Source organism: Rhagoletis zephyria, unplaced genomic scaffold (genome assembly GCF_001687245.7).
Source record: "Rhagoletis zephyria isolate East Lansing unplaced genomic scaffold, Rhagoletis_zephyria_1.1 Rzeph_scaffold_03643, whole genome shotgun sequence".
NCBI lineage: Eukaryota > Metazoa > Arthropoda > Insecta > Diptera > Tephritidae > Rhagoletis > Rhagoletis zephyria.
Genome location: NW_016160726.1, coordinates 14629 through 35303, shown reverse-complemented (window position 1 = coordinate 35303; position 20675 = coordinate 14629). Strand labels below are relative to the sequence as shown.

Below are 20675 nucleotides of genomic sequence, written 5' to 3'. Positions count from 1 at the left end.
TGGAGTATATGGTCCTGCCCAGGGACATCGCAATGTTAATTGGACCATATTTTTTTATATGAATTGAGGTTAATTTTGGAGTACTCCTTGGTCCTTCGGGAGTACTCTTTACATGCATGCATGGAGTAGTCGCGATTTTTGCATCCTAAAATCTTAAGCACAAAATATACAGTGGTAATATGGTAGCGCGCTGCTAAGCACTACACCACAGCGGTCGCCGATATCGAAATATTTACGCATAAGAATTATCAAAAAAAAAAGTATCGATAACAAATAGGCATTAGCATTTTTTTAGTTTATTTTTATGCTAATAGGAATTTCCCTTTCCAACACCGAGCGCATTCATTCCCAGTAGCATTTGTAGGCAAATGCAGCCAACTTTACTATTATTTACGTACATCAGCTGTTTGAAAAGTTTATTAATTGGCAATCAAGGCCTTGTTATCAATTTATTTTGCTGTTTTCCTATCAAAAAGAAACTCACTTGTCAAATTAGCAGCCATAAATTTTTTTTTGATAAATAAATGTATTTGGTAGAGTATCTACACAATTTTAAACCCGAATAAATTAAATATATGTGCATTTTAATTGAAGGCAATTGAGACACCATTCCGTACGGCAGTATGCAAAATTGAAAAGCTAATTATTTTTAAAAGGTAAGTAAAGAAGTCGTCGACCAGTTTATAAATTGTGTCAGTGACCGCGCCAATGTTAAGCTAAATATATAAAATATGCAAACTTGAATGCAGCGATACAATTAACACTGTCGGACGATCTGTTTTCGGGAGTACTCAATCCGCTGAGGTGCAAACAAACAAAGCATTGAAAAGAATGAGTACAATAAAAAGATGTCCACCCGTATGTAACTATGTACATGCATATATACATATGTAGACATTGCTTGTGTATTTGCCTGCTGTTATAAACTCTTTTAGAGCTCATAATACTTGTTATCAGACGGACAAAGAAAATTAACATTTCTCCCTTTATTTCATATACTTTATCATCAACAAAGTTATTAGGTGCGCCCGTACTACATCAGCAACTACATATTTATGCAAATATATAGTACATATACCTAATGTACGTGAAGTAAACTTTGTGTTCAATTGAACACTTTGCAATTAGTTAATAGCGCGCCTTCAACGGGTACACAAGCATAAGATATACATAGTACAATCGCGCCGCCTGCAGATCGACAGTGTGCTCAGAAATACGTGCTTTGTGTGTCATATGTATATATGTACATACACACATATGTACCAACCGAAAGTGATTGATTATTAAAGTACAAATTCCAAATAAACTAACGAACCCAACGAGAAGTAAGTGAAGGAGTTAAGATGCCACCATTCCAAGTTGTCGATTGCACAAAGGTATTAACAGGTGGAGTGAATCGGGCATTTGGTAATAGAGAACCTTGGCTAGTAGCAACTATTACGGCGACAACGGTGCTGGGAACTGTTTGGCTATGGACATTTATCAATCATGATGAAAGTGAGTAAATCATATGAATGTTTGTAGTTTTGTATGTGTACAGTTTCGTTTGCCATTTCGCCGATTTTTAATTGCTAATCGGTAAGAAATTTAAGAAATAATGAATTGCTAATTGGCGGTTTTGTACTTGCAGCCATTCATTTAATATTAGTTGTTATATAAAGCATAGTTCTATTGAACATCTTGTCTGTCTTACTTTAGTCTAATTATCGGCAATGTGCTTTATGCTAATGTTATTGGATCAGACCGGTAAATTGATAATTTTTTCTTTGAGCAACAGCACAAATATATAGTATTTAATAGCACTGATAACTGGGGCTATAAACATTGTATACATACAAGTGATAAGAGTGGAAAAAGAAAAGTAGGGTTTGCTTTTCTAATGTTTATGTACTTTTAATACAGTCTAATGGCAAATTAAAATTTTGAAACTAAAATTTGTCAAGAAGACATTCTTTACAATCCTTCTATATGTAGATATCGTCGTTTAAAGTACAAAACCGCATATCAAGATAATGCAAAACGCTCCTATGTGAGGTTGCCCAAATTTTACAGTAGAGAGTAAAAACATTCGCATTTCAGGCTAGTATACATATTTCAGGACGAATGGATAAGGCTTGAGCCAGAGCTTCGGTGAGCAAATCCAATTTTTGGCAAAAAATGTTAGTTATGCAGTTTTGCAGAGCGACGATACCCGTTTCTGTACTTTAACCGATGATATATATGTATATAGTATGTCTAATGAGCAGCGGTACAAAATTCTTAATGCTCGGATACGGGGCCCTGTACTAGCAGGTAAATACTACCTTATGCCAAGCGTATATGCTCTAAAAGAGCTTTCTGGGATATTGCGTCTTCTCTTCAAATAAGATTGTAAAAACATTACTTAGCGGTAGAGTCAGTCGTGCATTCCATCAGCAAAAACAAAAAATATATTCCGTAGGTCATCATACTCTATTTCAGTTCAATATAAATTTGAACGCTTTTGTTTTCCTTTTAGGGTTCAAAACAGATTTTATCATGGTTCAAAGTTCGATTATAGCCGATTTCGTTAATCTACTGTACTTGCCAGGCCTAATTTTCGAATCCGATAGGCCATAGATTGAGCTGCTAACCGTATACAGAATTTTATAATCGCAAATTTATTCATTGCAAGTCAATTGGGTTTTGTAATATGTACATATCGTCGTTTAAAAAGTGCCTTTTTGGCACAAATGTCTGTTATGAGGCTGCGCAGAACCACGATACGCGGTTTTGTTCTTTAAACGGCGATATGTAGGTGGAAATTTGGAGACAGTCGCGCTCTTTTATAGAAAAAAGCTGAATGTTTTTTCTATTTTCGAATATATTCTCGATTACTATCTCTTCTCGCCCTTTTTTTAGGTATTTTAGTGCGCGGCAAACGTCAATTCTTTCGTCTTGCCAAACGGTTACCCGCTGTACGTCGCAAAATCGATGCAGAAGTCTCGAAAGCCAAAGACAATTTCGAGGGTGAAATCCGCAGAAGCTGCACAAATCTTACTTGGTCACTTGAACTGCCCGAACACGGATTGGGCCATGATGAAATTCTGCAACTGGTTGATAAACATTTAAATATCGGTCATTATAACTGGCGCGAAGGGCGCGTATCGGGTGCAGTGTATGGTTTCAATGAGGAATTGGTTGAGCTAATTACCCAAGTTTATGGCAAGACATCCTACACGAATCCACTGCATCCTGAAATTTTTCCTGGTGTATGTAAAATGGAAGCAGAAGTGGTGCGTATGGCATGTACGCTCTTCCATGGCGACGCCAATAGCTGTGGCACGGTAAGTGTGCTGAAAACCCCTTTAATAGAAGTAATTAAGAAATATATATATATTTCAGATGACCACCGGCGGCACTGAATCTATATTAATGGCCTGCAAAGCATATCGTGATTATGCGCGTGAGACACGTAACGTACAGCGCCCGAATATGATTGTGCCGAAGACAGTACATGCAGCATTCGACAAAGCAGCACAGTACTTCAATATACATATCAGATATGTGGATGTGGATCCGAAAACGCTAAATGTAGATGTAAAGGCCGTAAAACGTGCTATTAACTCCAATACAATACTGGTATGCTGAGCTCATCTTAATTAAGAATTTATCGTTGGTAAAAAACATAAAACTATCCCTTTCTAGCTCGTCGGCTCAGCACCTAATTTTCCCTATGGCACCATAGATGACATCGAAGCCATTGGCGCGCTTGGTGTCAAATACAACATACCCGTGCATGTGGATGCATGTCTGGGTAGTTTTGTTGTGGCGCTGACAAGAGAAGCGGGCTATAAAATCCCACCATTCGATTTTGCTGTCAATGGCGTAACTAGTATCTCAGCAGATACACACAAGGTTTGTCAAAAATAGCTCGATTTACTGTATATCCAGTTGAAACTGAAGTATACTCTTTTCTGTTTAGTATGGCTTTGCGCCCAAAGGTTCCTCAATTATATTGTACTCCGATCATAAATACCTCAATCATCAATTCACTGTAACCACCGATTGGCCAGGCGGCGTCTATGGCTCACCGACTGTGAATGGCTCTCGTGCAGGTGGCATTATTGCTGCCTGCTGGGCGACTATGATGAGTTTCGGTCATGAAGGTTATCTAGAAGCGACTAAGCGTATTGTCGACACAGCGCGCTACGTTGAGGCTGGGTGAGTAAGCAATTTAAACACTAAACGTTTCATGCCAAAAGCATAAATGTATTTTCAGCATACGCGCAGTGGAAGGCGTCTTCGTGTTTGGTAAGCCCGCCACTTCAGTGGTGGCAATTGGTTCAAATGTCTTCGATATTTTCCGTCTCTCGGATGCGTTATGCAAATTGGGCTGGAATTTAAATGCGCTACAATTTCCTTCGGGGTGAGCTACGATTTAATTTGAATAAGAACTCAAATCTTATATTCTCTCCGTTCTTAGCATTCATATTTGCATTACTGATATGCATACGCAACCGGGCGTGGCTGATAAGTTCCTAGCTGACTTCAACGGGGCCGTTGAAGAGATAATGAAGGATCCTGGCCGGCCAGTTGAGGGTAAAATGGCTATTTATGGCGTGGCTCAAGGTATACCAGATCGCACGGTGGTGGGCGATGTGACGCGTGCTTTCCTCAATAGCATGTACTATACGCCAAACAAGAAATGAGTTCTCGGGCGGAAAGTACACTTTGAGCGTGAATATTTTGTTGTTGATGTTTTGTAGTAGCGTATTTAAGTGTAGAGAATTTAGATGTCCCCATTTTTGGGCAGAAGTTTCGTATAAAGAGTTGTGCAATTTTTTTGAGAATGTAATTTTTTATATTAGATGTCCAGATGCGACTCAAAATATAATTTTTTTATAACACATACTAATTACCCGAATGCAAATTTGATTAAAATATATTATTGTGGAATAATCATTTGATTATTCTTGTCCTGCCTAATTTTAATGAAAATTCTTTTTATCAATAATTAGTCGGAGCTGGATAATTATGATGCTTGCTATAAAAAGTACTTAGTATTCAATTTAAAATACATGTACCTAATTTCTATAATTCAAAATCGATTTCCAATAAGGTCCTTTTTTACATATTTTGATTTATACTTTTTTAATGGCTTTTTCATTCCAAGTTTTTCTTAATTTGCCTCAGCCTCATGGTCCTTTAACTATATTATGATTTTTTAAGAAAATACACACAAATGTATGTATGTATATATGTATGCAAAGGATTTTCGAGCCCATCTATACATACATATTTATAGTTTAAGCGTAATGATAAAAACAAAACTTACATGCATATATCTTTAAAAATGTTTTTACTTGCAATATGTTAAATGTACACATTAGTTGAGATAATAAATGTTTCTATTAGCCAGAAAATCTAAACAATGTACATACATATACACCTGTACAATTAACTAAGAGTTTCAAATTTAATTCCAGACTGCATGTACATAATTACATATGTATGTGCATACTTAGGTGTTCAAATTAAAACAACTTTGCTGATATTAGCTTAGAAAATGAGATATTGTTGCACATAGAACCATCCCTGCCTTGCGTGTATACAGCAGTGTCGGGCAGGAGAAGCAGACGAAGAAGGAAATCATTGTCTCTGAAAAGGTCGGAAACTGATACACGACTATTCGTTACCAAAGAAAATGAAGAGAGTTCCATCATACTTCGCAAAGAGGAATAGGTCTGTGGCAAAAATCTAGGCGAAAAATGTAGCTGCCTCTGGAAGCCAGAATAAGATATTGAAAAGAACTAGGTGCGAGGTTCCTGCAAAGGAGTTGGAAAAACCGAAACCTACTTCATTCTTTTACTGCAGGTGGCCGTCACCGACAAAGTAAAAAAAAAAAAACTGAGGAGATCATTCAAAAATCGGATACCGTGAAAAATACCGACGATTCCCGGCAACAGGTGCTTTTTAGGTAAAGCTATTATATCAGCAAGTTTTTAGTAAACGATTCTCAAAGTTTGTTCACGAAATGGCGTCATAGTAGCAACATAGAAGCTCTAAGACGCACTTTATACAGTAATAAAAAAGTTATTTAAAATGGCCAGCAACCTGCTTTTTGACATGTACATACCTACGTAATCAGGTAAGGGGTCGACTTTGACAACTTCCGCTTTTCTGTGACTTCAAGAAATTATTTTATAACCTGTCTGAGAAGTGCATGCAATAATATGCAAAATATAAGTTGTTTGCGTAACTTATGTTGCATACTTCTAGGCACATTATTAGTTCATCTAGGAACAACGCGAAAGCAATAGGGGCTAGACTTTAGAACAAAATTGCAGGTGATCTAAGATTTTAATATACGCAAATTTTTCTTTAAAAGATTAATCGATGATTAATAATCACCAATAAAAACAAAACAAAATAAAATTTGAGTAAAATCGAGTAACTTACAGAAAGGCCAAAATACAATGATCAACAGTAAATCACCATGCACACAAAAGCACAAACTGCAATGGTACCCATCAATAAAAAAGAACAACAACAACAACATAAAGCGCACTAAAAATGGCAACCGGCAACATAAATAATAAAACACCCACACAACCAAATAGCTTCGAATATGGCATGGAGCGCTGCGCCGACACAGCAGACATAGCAACGCCAAGAGGCAACAACAAAATTATGCAAGTAAAAAAACAAATCGAAAACGAAAACAGTCTGCCACAAATGGCTGTCAGCAGATGGAGCAGCAACAAAAACAGCTAAAAGAAATGCAAGCAATTGAGCCGAAAAGTGGCACACGAAAAAAATGTCAACTGTTGACAGCAAGTAACACGATCAAAAATCGGCTTTTGGCCGATGAACATATTAAAAAATAAAAGAAAAGGAAATGATTTCAGAAATACTACTCCATATGGATCTTATGTGCGTTGTGTCTGTTTCCAAATGACTAACCCTGCCAGCAAATGGAAGAGGACTTTATCGTCACTATTGGAAGTTATCAAAGCGATAGGTATTTATTACACAAAATCAAAAAAAAAACATGTCTGTCGCTTTTCTATCTTCTTAAAGATGCCCGGACGATTTTGACTGGAAATGCATTTTTTTTAAATATGCGAGAAAAGAAAAAATTGTGGAGAGCTTTTTCGAAATAATTATTGTTGGGAATAAAAATGAATGGATTCCAAAAAAAAATGAATGAACTTAAAAAAAAATTTTTAAACTGTACTGCACTTTTTTCTAAATGGAGTGTTTTTTAAGAATTATTTGTGGAAGTAAAAATCTATAGATCCGAAATTTTTGATATTCTTCAAATTAATAGCAGAAATTTGCAGAAATATATATGTTTTTTTTTAATTAATTAAAATTTGAGTAGAAACTTTCTATGAGCTTTAGTTCCTTAAAACTTGTATTTTTTGCCTAGAAATATATATAAAAGGTTATTTAAAAAGCACGAGAGACACAATTTTGTTTAAACTTTTTCAACTTTTGTAAAGGAGTATTAATATATATATATTTTAAATTGAAGCTTTTTGAAAAGAACTTTTTTTCGAAATAAAACGTTAACGCTTTAAATTGTAAGAACTATTTCTAAACAAAGTGTAGAAATTTTCTTCAAAAGAAAGGAATTTTTAAAATAACACCAAAAAAATGTCCACAAAATTGCCAAAATATTTTTGAATTTATATATTTTTCGTAAGAAAAACATTTTTCTGAACATTTTCTTTAAAAACTATATTTTTTAACTTACGAAAATTAGCATTTAAATACAAATTTTGATGTCAAATGTGTTTGAAGGACAAATAAATAAGAAGCTACTTGAGAAAACGACCATTATAGTTATAAAAAAATATTAATAAAGATCGAAATTTACTATTTTTCCCAACTCAAAATAAGTCATTTCTTTTTTCTTTTCTTAAAATATGCATATTATAGTTAAAAAACTTTTTATAACTAGCTTCCTTAAAATATCTGAAACTTACAAAAAAAAAATTATTATTTGTACAAAAAAAAATGAAAATATTTTTACAAAAAAAAATTATCCTTAAACTTTTACAACTATTTTACGTACAAAAATAAGTTAAAAATTTACATATTTTTCTGCTTGAAAAAATTTTTCCAACAAATCTTAAATCTCTAAAATTCCATCAAATGCTTGTTATGTTGCGTGTTTTTTTCGCGCTTGAAATTCCGGTTAACTTTATTCAATAAACGAATGGCCAGGTGAGCAATTGAGTAAGCGATTAGCAATTAAATTCAGGGAGCGACTTAGTGTACTCTTCTGGTAACTCTCCAGCGCTTCAGAGAATAATCAAATGAAACCAACTCAAATTTGTGTTAACAATTTTTGCAGTGACATCACAGCCAGACCTCGCACACTTGTATACTTGGGCTCGGCAGTTAGCTAATTCTAGCAGTCAGTCACTGTCGCTGATAAGTAAGTCTCCACAAAAAATCTACAATTAGCAAATGTGATAAATAGCGAAAACAACCACGCTTCCTCCCTCCTTCCTACAAATGCAGAACAAATACCTATGTATGTATGTATGTAAGTTATTTATGTCCATATGCCCATTTGTAGAGAACTCATAAATATTGTTAGCCCACTTTTTTAGTCGTTTTTGTTTTTTTTTTCAACGACGCTTACCTCAGCACTGCCACCTTTTGTACCTCCACTCACAACAGACAGTAAAACTTGCTCATTTGCGCTCTGCCTGCCGCTCCAACATCCGCTGCTTGCATTTGGCCAATACACAACAGCAACAACAAAAGTTAACCAAAAGAGTGACTGACTGGCTCCAGCAGCGGCCAATCGCATAAGTTCCATAATGTCGCCACTTCAAATGTGAAGCGACGTTCGCAGCGAATGGTTGGTGGATCGTTGTTATTAGTACTGCGTAGCCGTCGGCGTTAGCCGTGTCACAAATAACAAGTGCAAAGGGAAAAATCAAATAAAAAATAAAAAATAATAAATAAATAGGCAAAAAATAAGAAGAAGCAGCAGAACATTCGTTGTTGATTCTTTGGTGTTTTTGGACACCCAGAGACGGCGCGTATGACTCCAACTGATGCGAGTGTATTAAATAACAGCACGGAAAGAATGCAAAACTGAAGTGCAGTGATATTCAAAATGAATATTTAAAATCTTCTTCATGCTATTCAAGAAAGTGCCATTGTTCTTGCTGCTTAGCAGTGACAGTGTTTCGAAAGTGCAAAAATTTAATTGAAAATACGAATTTCGACGGAAACGCAATTTGATAAAGAGTTTTTGAAACAAAAAAAAAAATGCAAACATACTACACATTTCTATGGTGACATATAAAGCAGCACAGTGTGCGTAACTTAAAAATTTTGAGAGAAAATATTTTCAAAGGTGCTTATTCTAACAAACGCTTCCTTTTGGAAGGAGATTTTTTTATCTTTATCTTAGTGTAGAAAATTTAGTTAAAGCAATATTTTTATATTCGAAAAGAAACCTGCAGCACAGTGTGCGTAACTTAAAAATTCCGAGAGAAATTATTTTGAACGGTGCTTATTCTAACAATTTATTTTCTTTTGGAAGTAGATTTTTTTAACATCTTAGTGTAGAAAATTTAGTTAAAACAATATTTTAATATTCGGAAAAAAATTTCCAGGGATTTTTATAAGTTTTAGGTATTTTTTTAATTATTTTTTTATTTTATTTAATGTAAAAATAATAAGTTATGCAAAAAAACTAACGAAAAATATTTAAAATTGTAGGATATTTTATAAAAAATACGTTTCTTTAAGGATGTTAATATTTTGAAAATTTACTTTTTACTAAAAGCTGCGAGACTTTGCTAAGTACCTAGATTCTAAAATTTTTAGTGCCCTGGCTCAAACCTCCTGCATACCATTCTAGTCTCAGATAAATTATGTTGGTTAACATAAACGTACTTGTTTTACCCTCGGTGGCAGGTCTCTATGGAGTACCGGCTAATGGGACATCTGGTAATTTGCCTAGAGCGCACTCAGACCTGGTATTCCTTAAAACGGATCCAACTATAGATCTCCCATCTTCGGTCAGTAACTGAATGAATGTTGCGCTCAGCCTTCATTGGGAGGCATTGAGGATCTTCAACTGGGCATGTTGTCTTCAATTTAAGCGGTCTAACTATGTAGATAATTTTGCTTTCATTGAGTATTTAGAGTTGAGTAGAGAGTAGAGTTAGCTTGTGGGTTTGCTGACTGGGAACTCATCGTGTTACAAACACCTAAGCGGGTCGGTCACCTGACCATCCATATTTTACACTTACACGAAACCAAGGCTATGGTCGATGTATGACAACAAAATGGTTATCATGTTATTTCAGTAACAAGTGAGAGTTAAATTTGCGCGAAAAAAATAAGATTTTTGTCAGGTGGTGTCGAAAAATACGAGTAAAAAAAGAGCATTATTCAAGAAAGTGACCCGCTTTTCGGCAAAAGCTATATTTTTGCACTTGTTCGCAAACATATTCCTTTTACATTCTTTTTCGCTTCTGCTTTTTAATGATTTTCTTTTTTTTTTGTTTTTAAATTTTTCTACATTCTTTTGTTNTTACCACTCCCCGAACTGCTTGTTTACTCAATTTGTTGATACCAAGTCAAAGTCGCGTATCTTAACAACAAATATTTATAAGTAGAAAAAAAATACATTTATAAATAAGTACCTATACATACACATTCATAGAGGCAGAATCTACAGCGCATAAATAAACACTGAAATATGCGACTTTGCAAATGAAATATTTCTCTATACGGCCCTGCACTGGATGTTCCCTGAGCAGAATTAAGTGTCAATTATTGCATGGAAAAAATTATATTTTACCTCAGAAAGCAAGAAAATGAATACGAAGAAAACAAATTAGTACTAATTGTGAACAGCTGCAGTGAAAAAGTGAAAAAGTACCAGCATTTGCAATATACATACATATCTACATACTTATGCATGTACGTACATATATTTTTTATTAATTTTCAAGTGCAACTCAAAGTCGATCAGCGGTTTATTGTTTTTGACCGTTACAACAAAACGAAAGCAAAGCAACGTGCTGCTGTCTACTAGCGTCGCTTACTGTTCGTAACTTTAAGCCTTTGATCGTAGTGTTGCTTTGTTCTCATAAATGCTACTTTAGAATAAACATTTTTGCCTACCTATACGAAAATGTTAATGGATTATGAAAAAACGTATAAAGAAATAAACTTATTAATGCTCCGCTCAAAACTGGATTTCGACAAGTTTAACATTCAACTTGTATGTATTTATTGTCGTGGATTACGTGGACTTAATGACGTGAGCGGCTTACAATTTTATTAAAAACTAACAGGTAAACACACAATTCTAAGCAAAGATATGTATTTGTAAACTTTATATTGGAGATGAAATGCCATAGAATTTGTTGACTAATTTCGAGACTTCTAAACAAGTTTAACCGTAGATCGAGCTTAAAAAATAATTCATAAATGAAGCCATGAAACACAAAATGTGTACTGAAAACATGTATGTATGTATGTAGGTACCGCCTGCATAAGGGTGGGTAGTCATCCCATCGAATAAACAATTAGGGCCAAATTCACAGTGCGTAGTTAACTCGGAATCGACAGTTAACTAAAGTTTTTCAGTACAAAAATCTGTAGTTAACTGCCGATTCTGAGTTAACTACGCACCGTGAATTTGGCCTTTAGTATTCTAATAAATATATGCACATATTAAATAAATAATGAAATAACCCTGCGCCTCCCTCCTCGGCGTCCACTGTTTGACACTTACACATGTATGTATGTATATGAGCTCTTACTTGCACCGAAATGCGTCTGCAAATCGTTACACCCTAATAAACGAATGACAAAGCTGTCTACCTTTGGCTGATTAAGATGAACGGATGCCAGAAGCGAACGTTTTGCAGTATAACCGACGAAATCTTCAATTTAAAAATAATTTGTTTATGCTTATCGTTTTGGAACCTGAAAAAAAATCTTTAGAAAAAGTTTTTTTTCCGTTTTGATATAGTAACCTATTTTTTACGGTGTATTTTTTCGTTTTGTTGTAGCGAAATTGAAAAAAATACACTAAAAGAATTTTGTTCAACATTTACTTAAATAAAATAAAATAAAAAGAAACATTGCACTGAAAAAAAATCCAAATTACTTAATCTAAATCGTGCAAGTCGTTATTTCTCGACAAACTTATTTTATACTTTTAAATTTATTCTGTGTACTTTTCCGATTTGACGCAGTTTAAGGAAAACACAATTTCTTAGTTTTCAGTAATATTTTCTTTCTATTTAGGAATAAAATAAAATTATAGTTTAAAAAACTAAAACCTCCCTATTATAATTGCCATTCGTACTGTCATCAAGTATGTAACTTGAGAATAGAAATCGCTGCATTTTTTAGGCGCATCAATATTACATAGTTACATCCCGAGCTAATAAAAGGAAGGTAAGAAGGTAAAAAGGAATAAGTATGTCATTTTGCTCACGGCGCTCAAACAGTCGCCGAGAGATGTAAGGTTCGTGTCCCAGAGTAGGAAATTTTTTTATTGTTATTTTTTTATTTATTTTTTTCTTTTTTTCATTTACATATTTTTTATTTTTTTCTTTTTTCATTTATTTTTTATTTTATTTATTTTTTCATTTCATTTTTTTTTTTACTTTTTTTATTGAAATTTTTTAAATTGTATTAAAAGAATATCATAAATTTTTTATGGTATTTGAGAATTCAGGTTTTTCCATGTATGAAATTAATTTTATAATTTATAATTTATATTTGAATTGAAATAATTGACTTACCTTAGCAGTAGTCTTCACGCGACGCACAGTGGGGCAAAAAATATTGCTGTGGACAAATCAATTTTGAGAGCTCAAATATGAACCGATTTTAAGTTTCTTACATACACATTCTAATGTGAGAAATGCAATAACTCCCATTTATTTTGCATTTTGGCGTTAATATTATATATCTCTATATTAAGTTGCAGCACTCTACGATGAATACTTCCATAGACATGTTGTGTGAAAATTTCAGTTGTTATGGGAGGTGCCACGCCCATTGATATATCGAAATTATTTTTCTTCTATTATCAGCCTTGAGAGTCTAGATTCGATGTCCTAAATTTCAAAAATATCGGTACAGCTGTTATCGAGTTTTTCGAACAGAAAAAAACGGCTTTCAAAATAGATATTAGTAAAAATAACAAATTAAATACATTTTTTAATTGAATGTGTCCTATGGAAAAATATTTACGAATAATTTTTTAAATAATAGCACACATTTGAAATTATTGTTATTGTTAAGTATGTTCCAAAAAAATGGAAGTATTCAAAAGTAAACATTTTTTTCTTTAATTTTTCAACATAAATAAATAAAAAACTAGCGCTTTTCAAAAAAAAATCGCCACGGATAGATCGACTCGAAATTTCATTATCTCCTATTTAAACAAAAAGAAACTTGAGAAACGGTTCATATTTGGGCTCGCGAAATTGTTTGTCCACAGCAACTTTTTTCCCCCACTGTGCGACGCCACAGTCGACATTTGCGAGGAAAGCAATTAACTTCGTCTTAACAGCACTGACAAAATTATTACTTATATTGAGTAAATTTACGTCCTCAAATTAATGACGCACTATTTTTAGCATGAACCTTAATTAAGGAAAAACTTCTCAATTGAATACATTTTTCGTAATATTAAGGAAAAAACAGTAACTCTAAAATAAGGAAACTGGTTTCTTGTTTTAAGGAAATGCTTTTTTCTGAGTGTGTACTTATGTATATGTATGTATGTATGTCTGTTGAACATAGTTGCCATTAGCAATCTATTTTCCCCCAATCTTGTTTGTACGTGAAAGCACACGAATTTTTCCACAATTTGACTAATTTGATTTGTTTGCGGTGTAGGCGTTCCAACGGCGCATGCTCAGGCATACCGCTGTGGGGTAATGCTTGTGCACCAACAACTACAAGCTGGTATACATATACATATATAGTAGTTAGGTCTATTTGTTTGAATTAATTTAGAATGACAGAATGATGGCAGCGGTTTTGTCGCCTTAGGCAAAAACGAAAAATTAGTAGTTTACTGGTTGCCTGAGTAAATGCAAACAAACGCGACACACCTTAGAATCTGGGGACATATGTACATAAATATTTTTACGGTGAGTACAATGAACGGCCTTGTAAAAAAAAAATGGACAAATAAGACACACATAAGTAAGACTTAATAAAAAAGGAAATATGGATAGGAATTTAAAAAATGATGACTAGTCTTCAGTGTCGTTTCAACATTTTAAAAAATGTTATCAACTCTTAAAAATCAAAATACAAAATTTTCAAATCCATTTTACCAACATATTTTTCAGTTTTGTTATGAAAAGAACAAACTCTGACTAAGCGAAATTCTTCACTGTTCCAATCTTGCAGTATGATTCTAGATGTGTTCTGCAAGTGTAATAGAATTATCCGATGTGGCCGCTGTGGTGTAGTAGTTAGCAGTGCGCGCTACCATTTCGCAGGCCGCAGCGGTCGCCCCTTGGCAGGCAATGGCAAACCTCCGAGTATTTTTCTGCCATGAAGAACAGCTTTTCATAAAAAAGCAATCGCCGTTCAGAGTCGGTGTAAAACTGGCGATCCCTCCCCTTTGTGTGACAACATTAAAGCGCACGACGAAAATCGGAGGATAACCTAGGCCAAACACTTACACTTACTTACATATATTGCCGACGCAAAATATATAAAAGATATTCTTAGTAGTACACTGTATTGAAATCGGTAACTTAAGGAATGTTCAAGGTATCCCAAAACCGCCTTACATCTGCTGAGGGAAAGACGTCTCCTAAAGTCGTAAATAGTAAACAATATGTATGTAGCGATTGTTAGAATCTTACTATATGTATATTTCACCAGATCATCACCGGGGGCCTAGCATGAGATAAGATAAGTTCTTAGGCAATCTCCATGGCCCCATGGACATACATATGTATAATGCATGTAATGCAGAACTTTTACCAAATGTCCTCGAATAGATTACTTATCTTAGAGACCTTAGGTTTGGAAACTTCAGTATTCTGAATAGAATTACGAAAATTTTTCCTGACCTACCAAGAGTGCGATATAAAATTCTTCTGTTTTCTAAAAGATTTATGTTCTAGACCTGCCGAGAGTGATAATGCGAAAATCAAACAGAACTTAATAGCAGGTCTACTACCTATTTTAAGCCGACTCAAAGATAATCAATAACGTCGGTACTAATTTCATTTATCGGGGTACTTACTGAAATTCGGTCTGAGACTTACAGACCATTCGGACTTTTATGGGCGTGAATTTTCAGCCACAAGAGAAGTTGTTAACTGTCTATCACAATACTATATCGACACCTGAGTGGAAGATCGACCTATCTCAGAAAGCTTTTCAAGAATGCCCTACTTCAGTATTTGATTGAAGAACGCCCTATCTCAGCTGAAAATGCATTGAAAATGTGGGTCTACAAACAACTGCCTTTGAGTCCTAAATTTTCATCTCCTGCGCACTGACGCTCTGATAACTGCCTATCAAAGAGCTAATACACATTCGCTTGAAGCCCTTAATTTAGGGTACGGCTGAACTCACAGTAGCCATGTGTGAAACTGTAGAGCTAATGATTAGGCTAGGAAGGGCACCCTTGAAGAGTTATAAGTTTGCAAAGAAAGAGAAGTATCGGTGGTTTGCTCTCAGAACAATGGAAATAAGTCAGCTAAACTAAATCTTTGGCATGCAAGTTCCTTCTGACCTTCGGGGCATTGGAGACGGTAATAGAGTTGGTGTAACTGGGCCCTGTATGATGGGAATTCAGGTGTTGAATCTTAAAATAGTCTCCAGACTTAAACATATTGGTTTTCCTTTCTTGAGTACACTTAATGGGCCATCACTGTCACATGCCAAACTTTTTATCATAATCGCCGTCCTATCTGCAAACGAAGCCTGATATAGGCCGCATCTCCAACAGATGTGTTCGAGAAAAATATTCTTCGGAAGATATAAGTACCGTTAAGCGTTATTAACGGCGGGCACAGAGTCGATGAGCTGTATGAGCTTTACAACGACATTGATATAGTACAGCGGATCTGCTGTTTGGCTCTTGTCATACGAATGGTTGAAAATGCTCTAGGGTTGAAAGTATGCGGTATCCCCTAGTGGTGGTGGAGGATGAAAGCCACCTCTGTGTTGGAAATATAACGATAGTTTGCAGGCCAGTTTTTCAACAAATTTCTTCAAAAATTATAAACTAAGCATTCCTTTTACATTAAAAGCCGCGCTAAAATGCTCTTACGAGTATGAATTGAGAAGTAAGAACTGTCGTCCACCCTGACACTTTCTTCAAGTGACTTTTTTCGTTCAAGGCAATACACTTCTACTTTTAAAACTTAAAAAGTCCACGGAAGCAGTCTTCCCTTGCACACCGAGCTTAAGTCGGTATAATGTTGTCAACGAGTCATCCACGCCGAGTTTACGACTACATATCGCATCGCTTCAATTGCTTTTTATGCATCCGCTTCCACTACTAACACATTGTAAATATTTTAATGGATTTACTCACCTACGCGGGTGTGAATTCCTGCATACATTTTTTCTTTTTATTTCGTTTATTTTGCAACTGGAACTTTCGCTTGTTCTCCTTGTGATGGTGGCGCGCTTACTTTTCTTTTTTGTCAAAGTCAGCTGTTTTACTAGCTGTTGCTGTTAGGCAGTGATTGCAATTATTCTACAGACAAAGTTGCCACTTATGTAAGTCAATTTGTATATGATGAACTTATTGATGGCAAATAAATTTTTGGTAAATTCAACTAATAAATTTTACTAACAAATGGGTGTTTTAATAAATACATAAATGATATGCAATTAATACTCATTTCCGGTTTTATGATTTACAAAGTAGAAACAATTTCGAACAAAAAAATTAAATTATCGTTAAAATTACACCTGCAATAAAAAATTAAATACAAGTACACCCACAATAAAAAAGTCTGCCTACAATAAATTTAGCAGCAAACAAATGTGAGTTCTATTAGTATATGTTTTAATATACTTGCTTAAGACTCAAAAAAACGCAACGGTGGCTTATTAATTTGCTTTGCCACTTTTTTTTTTAATTTTTCTTAAGTTGGCTGTAGGTGCTGTCATTTCGCTAAAATTACATGCATTAAACTAGCAAACAACAAGCGTTGAACATATAACGCGACGCATTGCCACAGAGCGCTGGAGTCGCTACTATACACATATATATGTACATTAGGGTGCTTCACTCTCCATATTAGAAAAATCATTATATTTTGAGACTTTCGCCAACATATTTTAGAAAAACATACGTGAGCTGAACCGATTAGTTTTAAAAAATATTTTTTCCAAAAAATCACTTCAGATTTTAGAAGATTTTGAGCTTATAAGGTCTGCATCAAATGTTTTAACATTTTATCAACGGAATCAAAACAGGGAGATTTTTGGAGGTATTTTCAAATCATTCCAGCTCGCATAAATCTTAATATTTTTCCAAAATATGTTCGCGAAAGTCTGAAAGAAAGTCTGGTAGAAAACCGCAACTCTTTTTTTTTGGTGAGGCACCCTAATGTAAATATATATCTACTGAAAAATGTCATTTGTTTATAGCCGTTGCTGTTGGTTTGAGCAGTGTTGCTGGTAGTGGCGTTGTTGGGTAATTACGCGTCTGCTAAATTGCTGGCTTACATGCGAATTTATAGTCTACGACGATATTTGTAATTTGTCTCTGTGGACATACTACGCTCATATGTATTTACAAATATATGTCTACATATGTATATAGTACTATATACAATGTACATATATTCATATCTACATATCCATTCTATATACATACACAAAACGTTTCTAGCATCACTACTACCAAAATTAACTTAAGTTTGCATGGTCCCAAGTCCCATTTAATTTTGTTTAATTTAAATATGAATGAAAAGTAGTTTTTCATATTTTTCCGCTTTTTTAACGGTATTATTGGTTATCGACTCTACCAAGTGGATATATATATATATGTACCTACTGGTACCTAGTATCTACTCTGCGGGAAATGTATCNTATAAGGTCTGCATCAAATGTTTTAACATTTTATCAACGGAATCAAAACAAGGAGATTTTTGGAGGTATTTTCAAACCATTCCAGCTCGCATAAATCTTAATATTTTTCCGAAATATGTTCGGAAAAGTCTGAAAGAAAGTCTGGTAGAAAACCGCAACTTTTTTTTGGTGAGGCACCCTAATGTAAATATATGTCTATTGAAAAATGTCATTTGTTTATAGCCGTTGCTGTTGGTTTGAGCAGTATTGCTGGTAGTGGAGTTGTTGGGTAATTACGCGTCTGCTAAATTGCTGGCTTACATGCGAATTTATAGTCTACGACGATATTTGTAATTTGTCTCTATGGGCATACTATGCACATATATATGTCTACATATGTTTATACTATATACAATGTATATTCATAACTACATATCCACTCTATATACATGCACAAAACGTTTGTAGCATCACTACTACCAAAATTTACTTAAGTTTGCATGGATGGACGTCCCATTTCATTTTGTTTAATTTAAATATTAATGAAAAGTAATTTTTTATTTTTCCCCGAAACACAACTTTCCGCTTTTTTTAACGGTATTATTGGTTATCGACTCTACCAACCCGAGATATGTATATGTACCTCCTGGTACCTAGTATATACTCTGCGGGAAATGTTTCTAACTATAAGTTAACTTGGATTTAACTATTTAAATTCTATTTTTACTTTTTTATTTATTTACTTTATTTTATTTTATTGCATTTCATATTTGTTTCCATATTCTGCTGTAGGTGGTCCCATATTCGAACTCCGTCAGAGATAACTTCAAAATGATAATATAAAATTTTGATTTTCCTTTTATTTGTCCTCAATTCGAAAATGTGTTTGTGAAGTGCAGAAAGAAAGTGTGTTCAAAGTAAAATTTGTATGAAGCTATTTAAATAGAAGATTGTTTAAAGAATCGGAAGACGTTTGCATTACTCCTGGTTTACTTTTCAACTAGTTTCAAGTTAGCTTTTTGTAGCTTACTACAAACTATATATATTTTATAGAAATCCCGCAAAAAAGCTAACTACACGTTGGATATTTTTTATCAATTGATAATTTTTGTCTGCAGGGTAGATGGCCATGTAGATATGCATGTATGTAGTAAATACGTAGATGTTTTTTTAATAACGCTCTCTGCTTTATTAGCGCGTAGGCGAAAAACCAATTTGGTTTTATCTTATCAAATTTTGTTTATTAATAAATATGTGTTCCTCTGATAAAATTTCCCTTGACTGACGCAGTAAATGTATGCAGGTATATAAAGGTAATATCGGATCAGGATCTGTTAACTAAAGTCAATAAAAATAATCGATAAAAGTGATTAATCGAATTTCTAGGAACCGTTTAGTGGGCGACTTTGAAATTCCAAATCGACATATGAAAGATGGAGATAAGAATGAGAATGAGAATGAGAATGAGGATGAAGGTGAAGATGAAAATGAAAACGAAAGTAAAGGTAATGGATGAAGATGAAGATGAAGTTGAAGTTGAAGATGGAGATGAAGATGTAAACGAAGCTGAAGATGAAGACGATGGGAAAGATGAAGATGAATATGATAAAGCAGATTAACAAGATGATGAAGTTGAAGTTGAAGATTATTTTATTTATTTTATTAGCCTAAGTCTAGTATGAGTTACCAAATAATGCGAATATCATGAAAAGAAAAAATATTTCATACATCATATCAGAAGTGTAGGCAAGTGGCCGATAAAATTTTAAGCGTGTAATATAAGTAGCTTATCATCTGAAGTTGCATACTTACTTCTAGGAGGACTCTTTATTTCTGCCGCAATTGCACGAATGTTATAGACCCTGAAATAAACGCTGATGACTGTGCTACAGAAACTAAGTAAAGCAAAAACACAACTAGCTTAATGTTTGTGGTGGATACTAAGTTTCCAAGAAATAATATGGAACAAAACTTACTTATTCTCAACATATACCCAATGAGCTTCCTTCGGTTGAAGGACAGAACATTTCTCCTTTTGGTTGTTGGTGTTTCCGACAGGGTAGGAGGGTGATGTATTGAAATAAATAACTATTAATACATACATACATACATAGTATGCATTGAAATTAGTTTAAAAGCTAAAGGATTTTCTTGGGTGTGTTTTACTTTGCTGGACTGGTGCATGCAACACGCGCTCTAAAACGTCATGCCACATTTTTAGACACGCTTATGACGCCACTTTGGCTATTCGACCGGCAAATAACAACTATGTACCTATGTAGTAAGACTAGCGTATAATTTTCACCATCCCCAAAGGAAAGAAGCGCAAACCCAGCTGCGTTTTCACTTGTCCACCAACAGTACTCAATCGAAGTTTTGCTCGTAGTGTGAGCTCCATTTCTGTGAAATTAGTTCGGTTGAAATTTAGTAGAAGATGTATGTATGCTAGTTCGGGTCGAAAAACACAAAATGTTTGATACGAAAATTGTATAGGTCTTAAAAGGTGATATTTTAATCCTTTATTCAAGAAAAGAAATCCTGTTTCTCTGCGACAATAACTTCAATCTGCGGAATGGACTTGAAAAATTTAAAATAAGAGTGGGAATACGAATTTTTAAAATTTTTTCACTGACTTGTGTAGA

The 20675-nt window shown here is 34.3% G+C and overlaps 1 protein-coding gene and 1 long non-coding RNA gene across 6 annotated transcripts; both read left to right on the top strand.

Annotated features, from left to right (window-relative positions):
• The first annotated feature begins 338 nt into the window (after window positions 1-338).
• Window positions 339-5407, top strand: Sply (Sphingosine-1-phosphate lyase). 4 transcript variants are annotated; one of them, XM_017624493.1, is made up of 9 exons: window positions 339-533; window positions 595-656; window positions 1129-1497; window positions 2881-3305; window positions 3364-3600; window positions 3667-3876; window positions 3944-4182; window positions 4241-4387; window positions 4445-5407. In XM_017624493.1, exons 3-9 carry the CDS (start codon window positions 1344-1346, stop codon window positions 4668-4670), a joined length of 1638 nt encoding a protein of 545 aa, XP_017479982.1. In that variant the 5' UTR covers window positions 339-533; window positions 595-656; window positions 1129-1343; the 3' UTR covers window positions 4671-5407. The 4 variants fall into 4 exon arrangements, with proteins under 4 accessions (XP_017479982.1, XP_017479980.1, XP_017479981.1 ...); XM_017624491.1 differs by having other exon boundaries at window positions 1016-1497; XM_017624492.1 differs by having other exon boundaries at window positions 339-656.
• A 3065-nt stretch (window positions 5408-8472) lies between these two features.
• LOC108369396 (uncharacterized) lies at window positions 8473-11381 on the top strand. 2 transcript variants are annotated; one of them, XR_001848501.1, is made up of 3 exons: window positions 8473-9343; window positions 10664-10878; window positions 10956-11381. It is a non-coding gene; the product is annotated as an uncharacterized LOC108369396 (long non-coding RNA). The 2 variants fall into 2 exon arrangements; XR_001848502.1 differs by having other exon boundaries at window positions 10664-10923; window positions 11109-11381.
• The last annotated feature ends 9294 nt before the right edge of the window (window positions 11382-20675 follow it).

Excerpts from the sequence above, each read along its gene's own strand:
- Sply (XM_017624493.1), top strand. The coding sequence starts at position 1,344 with ATGCCACCATTCCAAGTTGTCGATTGCACAAAGGTATTAACAGGTGGA. Across the intron at positions 3,877-3,943 it reads TCTCAGCAGATACACACAAG|TATGGCTTTGCGCCCAAAGG; the intron begins GTTTGTCAAAAA and ends TTTTCTGTTTAG. Across the intron at positions 4,183-4,240 it reads GCGCGCTACGTTGAGGCTGG|CATACGCGCAGTGGAAGGCG; the intron begins GTGAGTAAGCAA and ends ATGTATTTTCAG.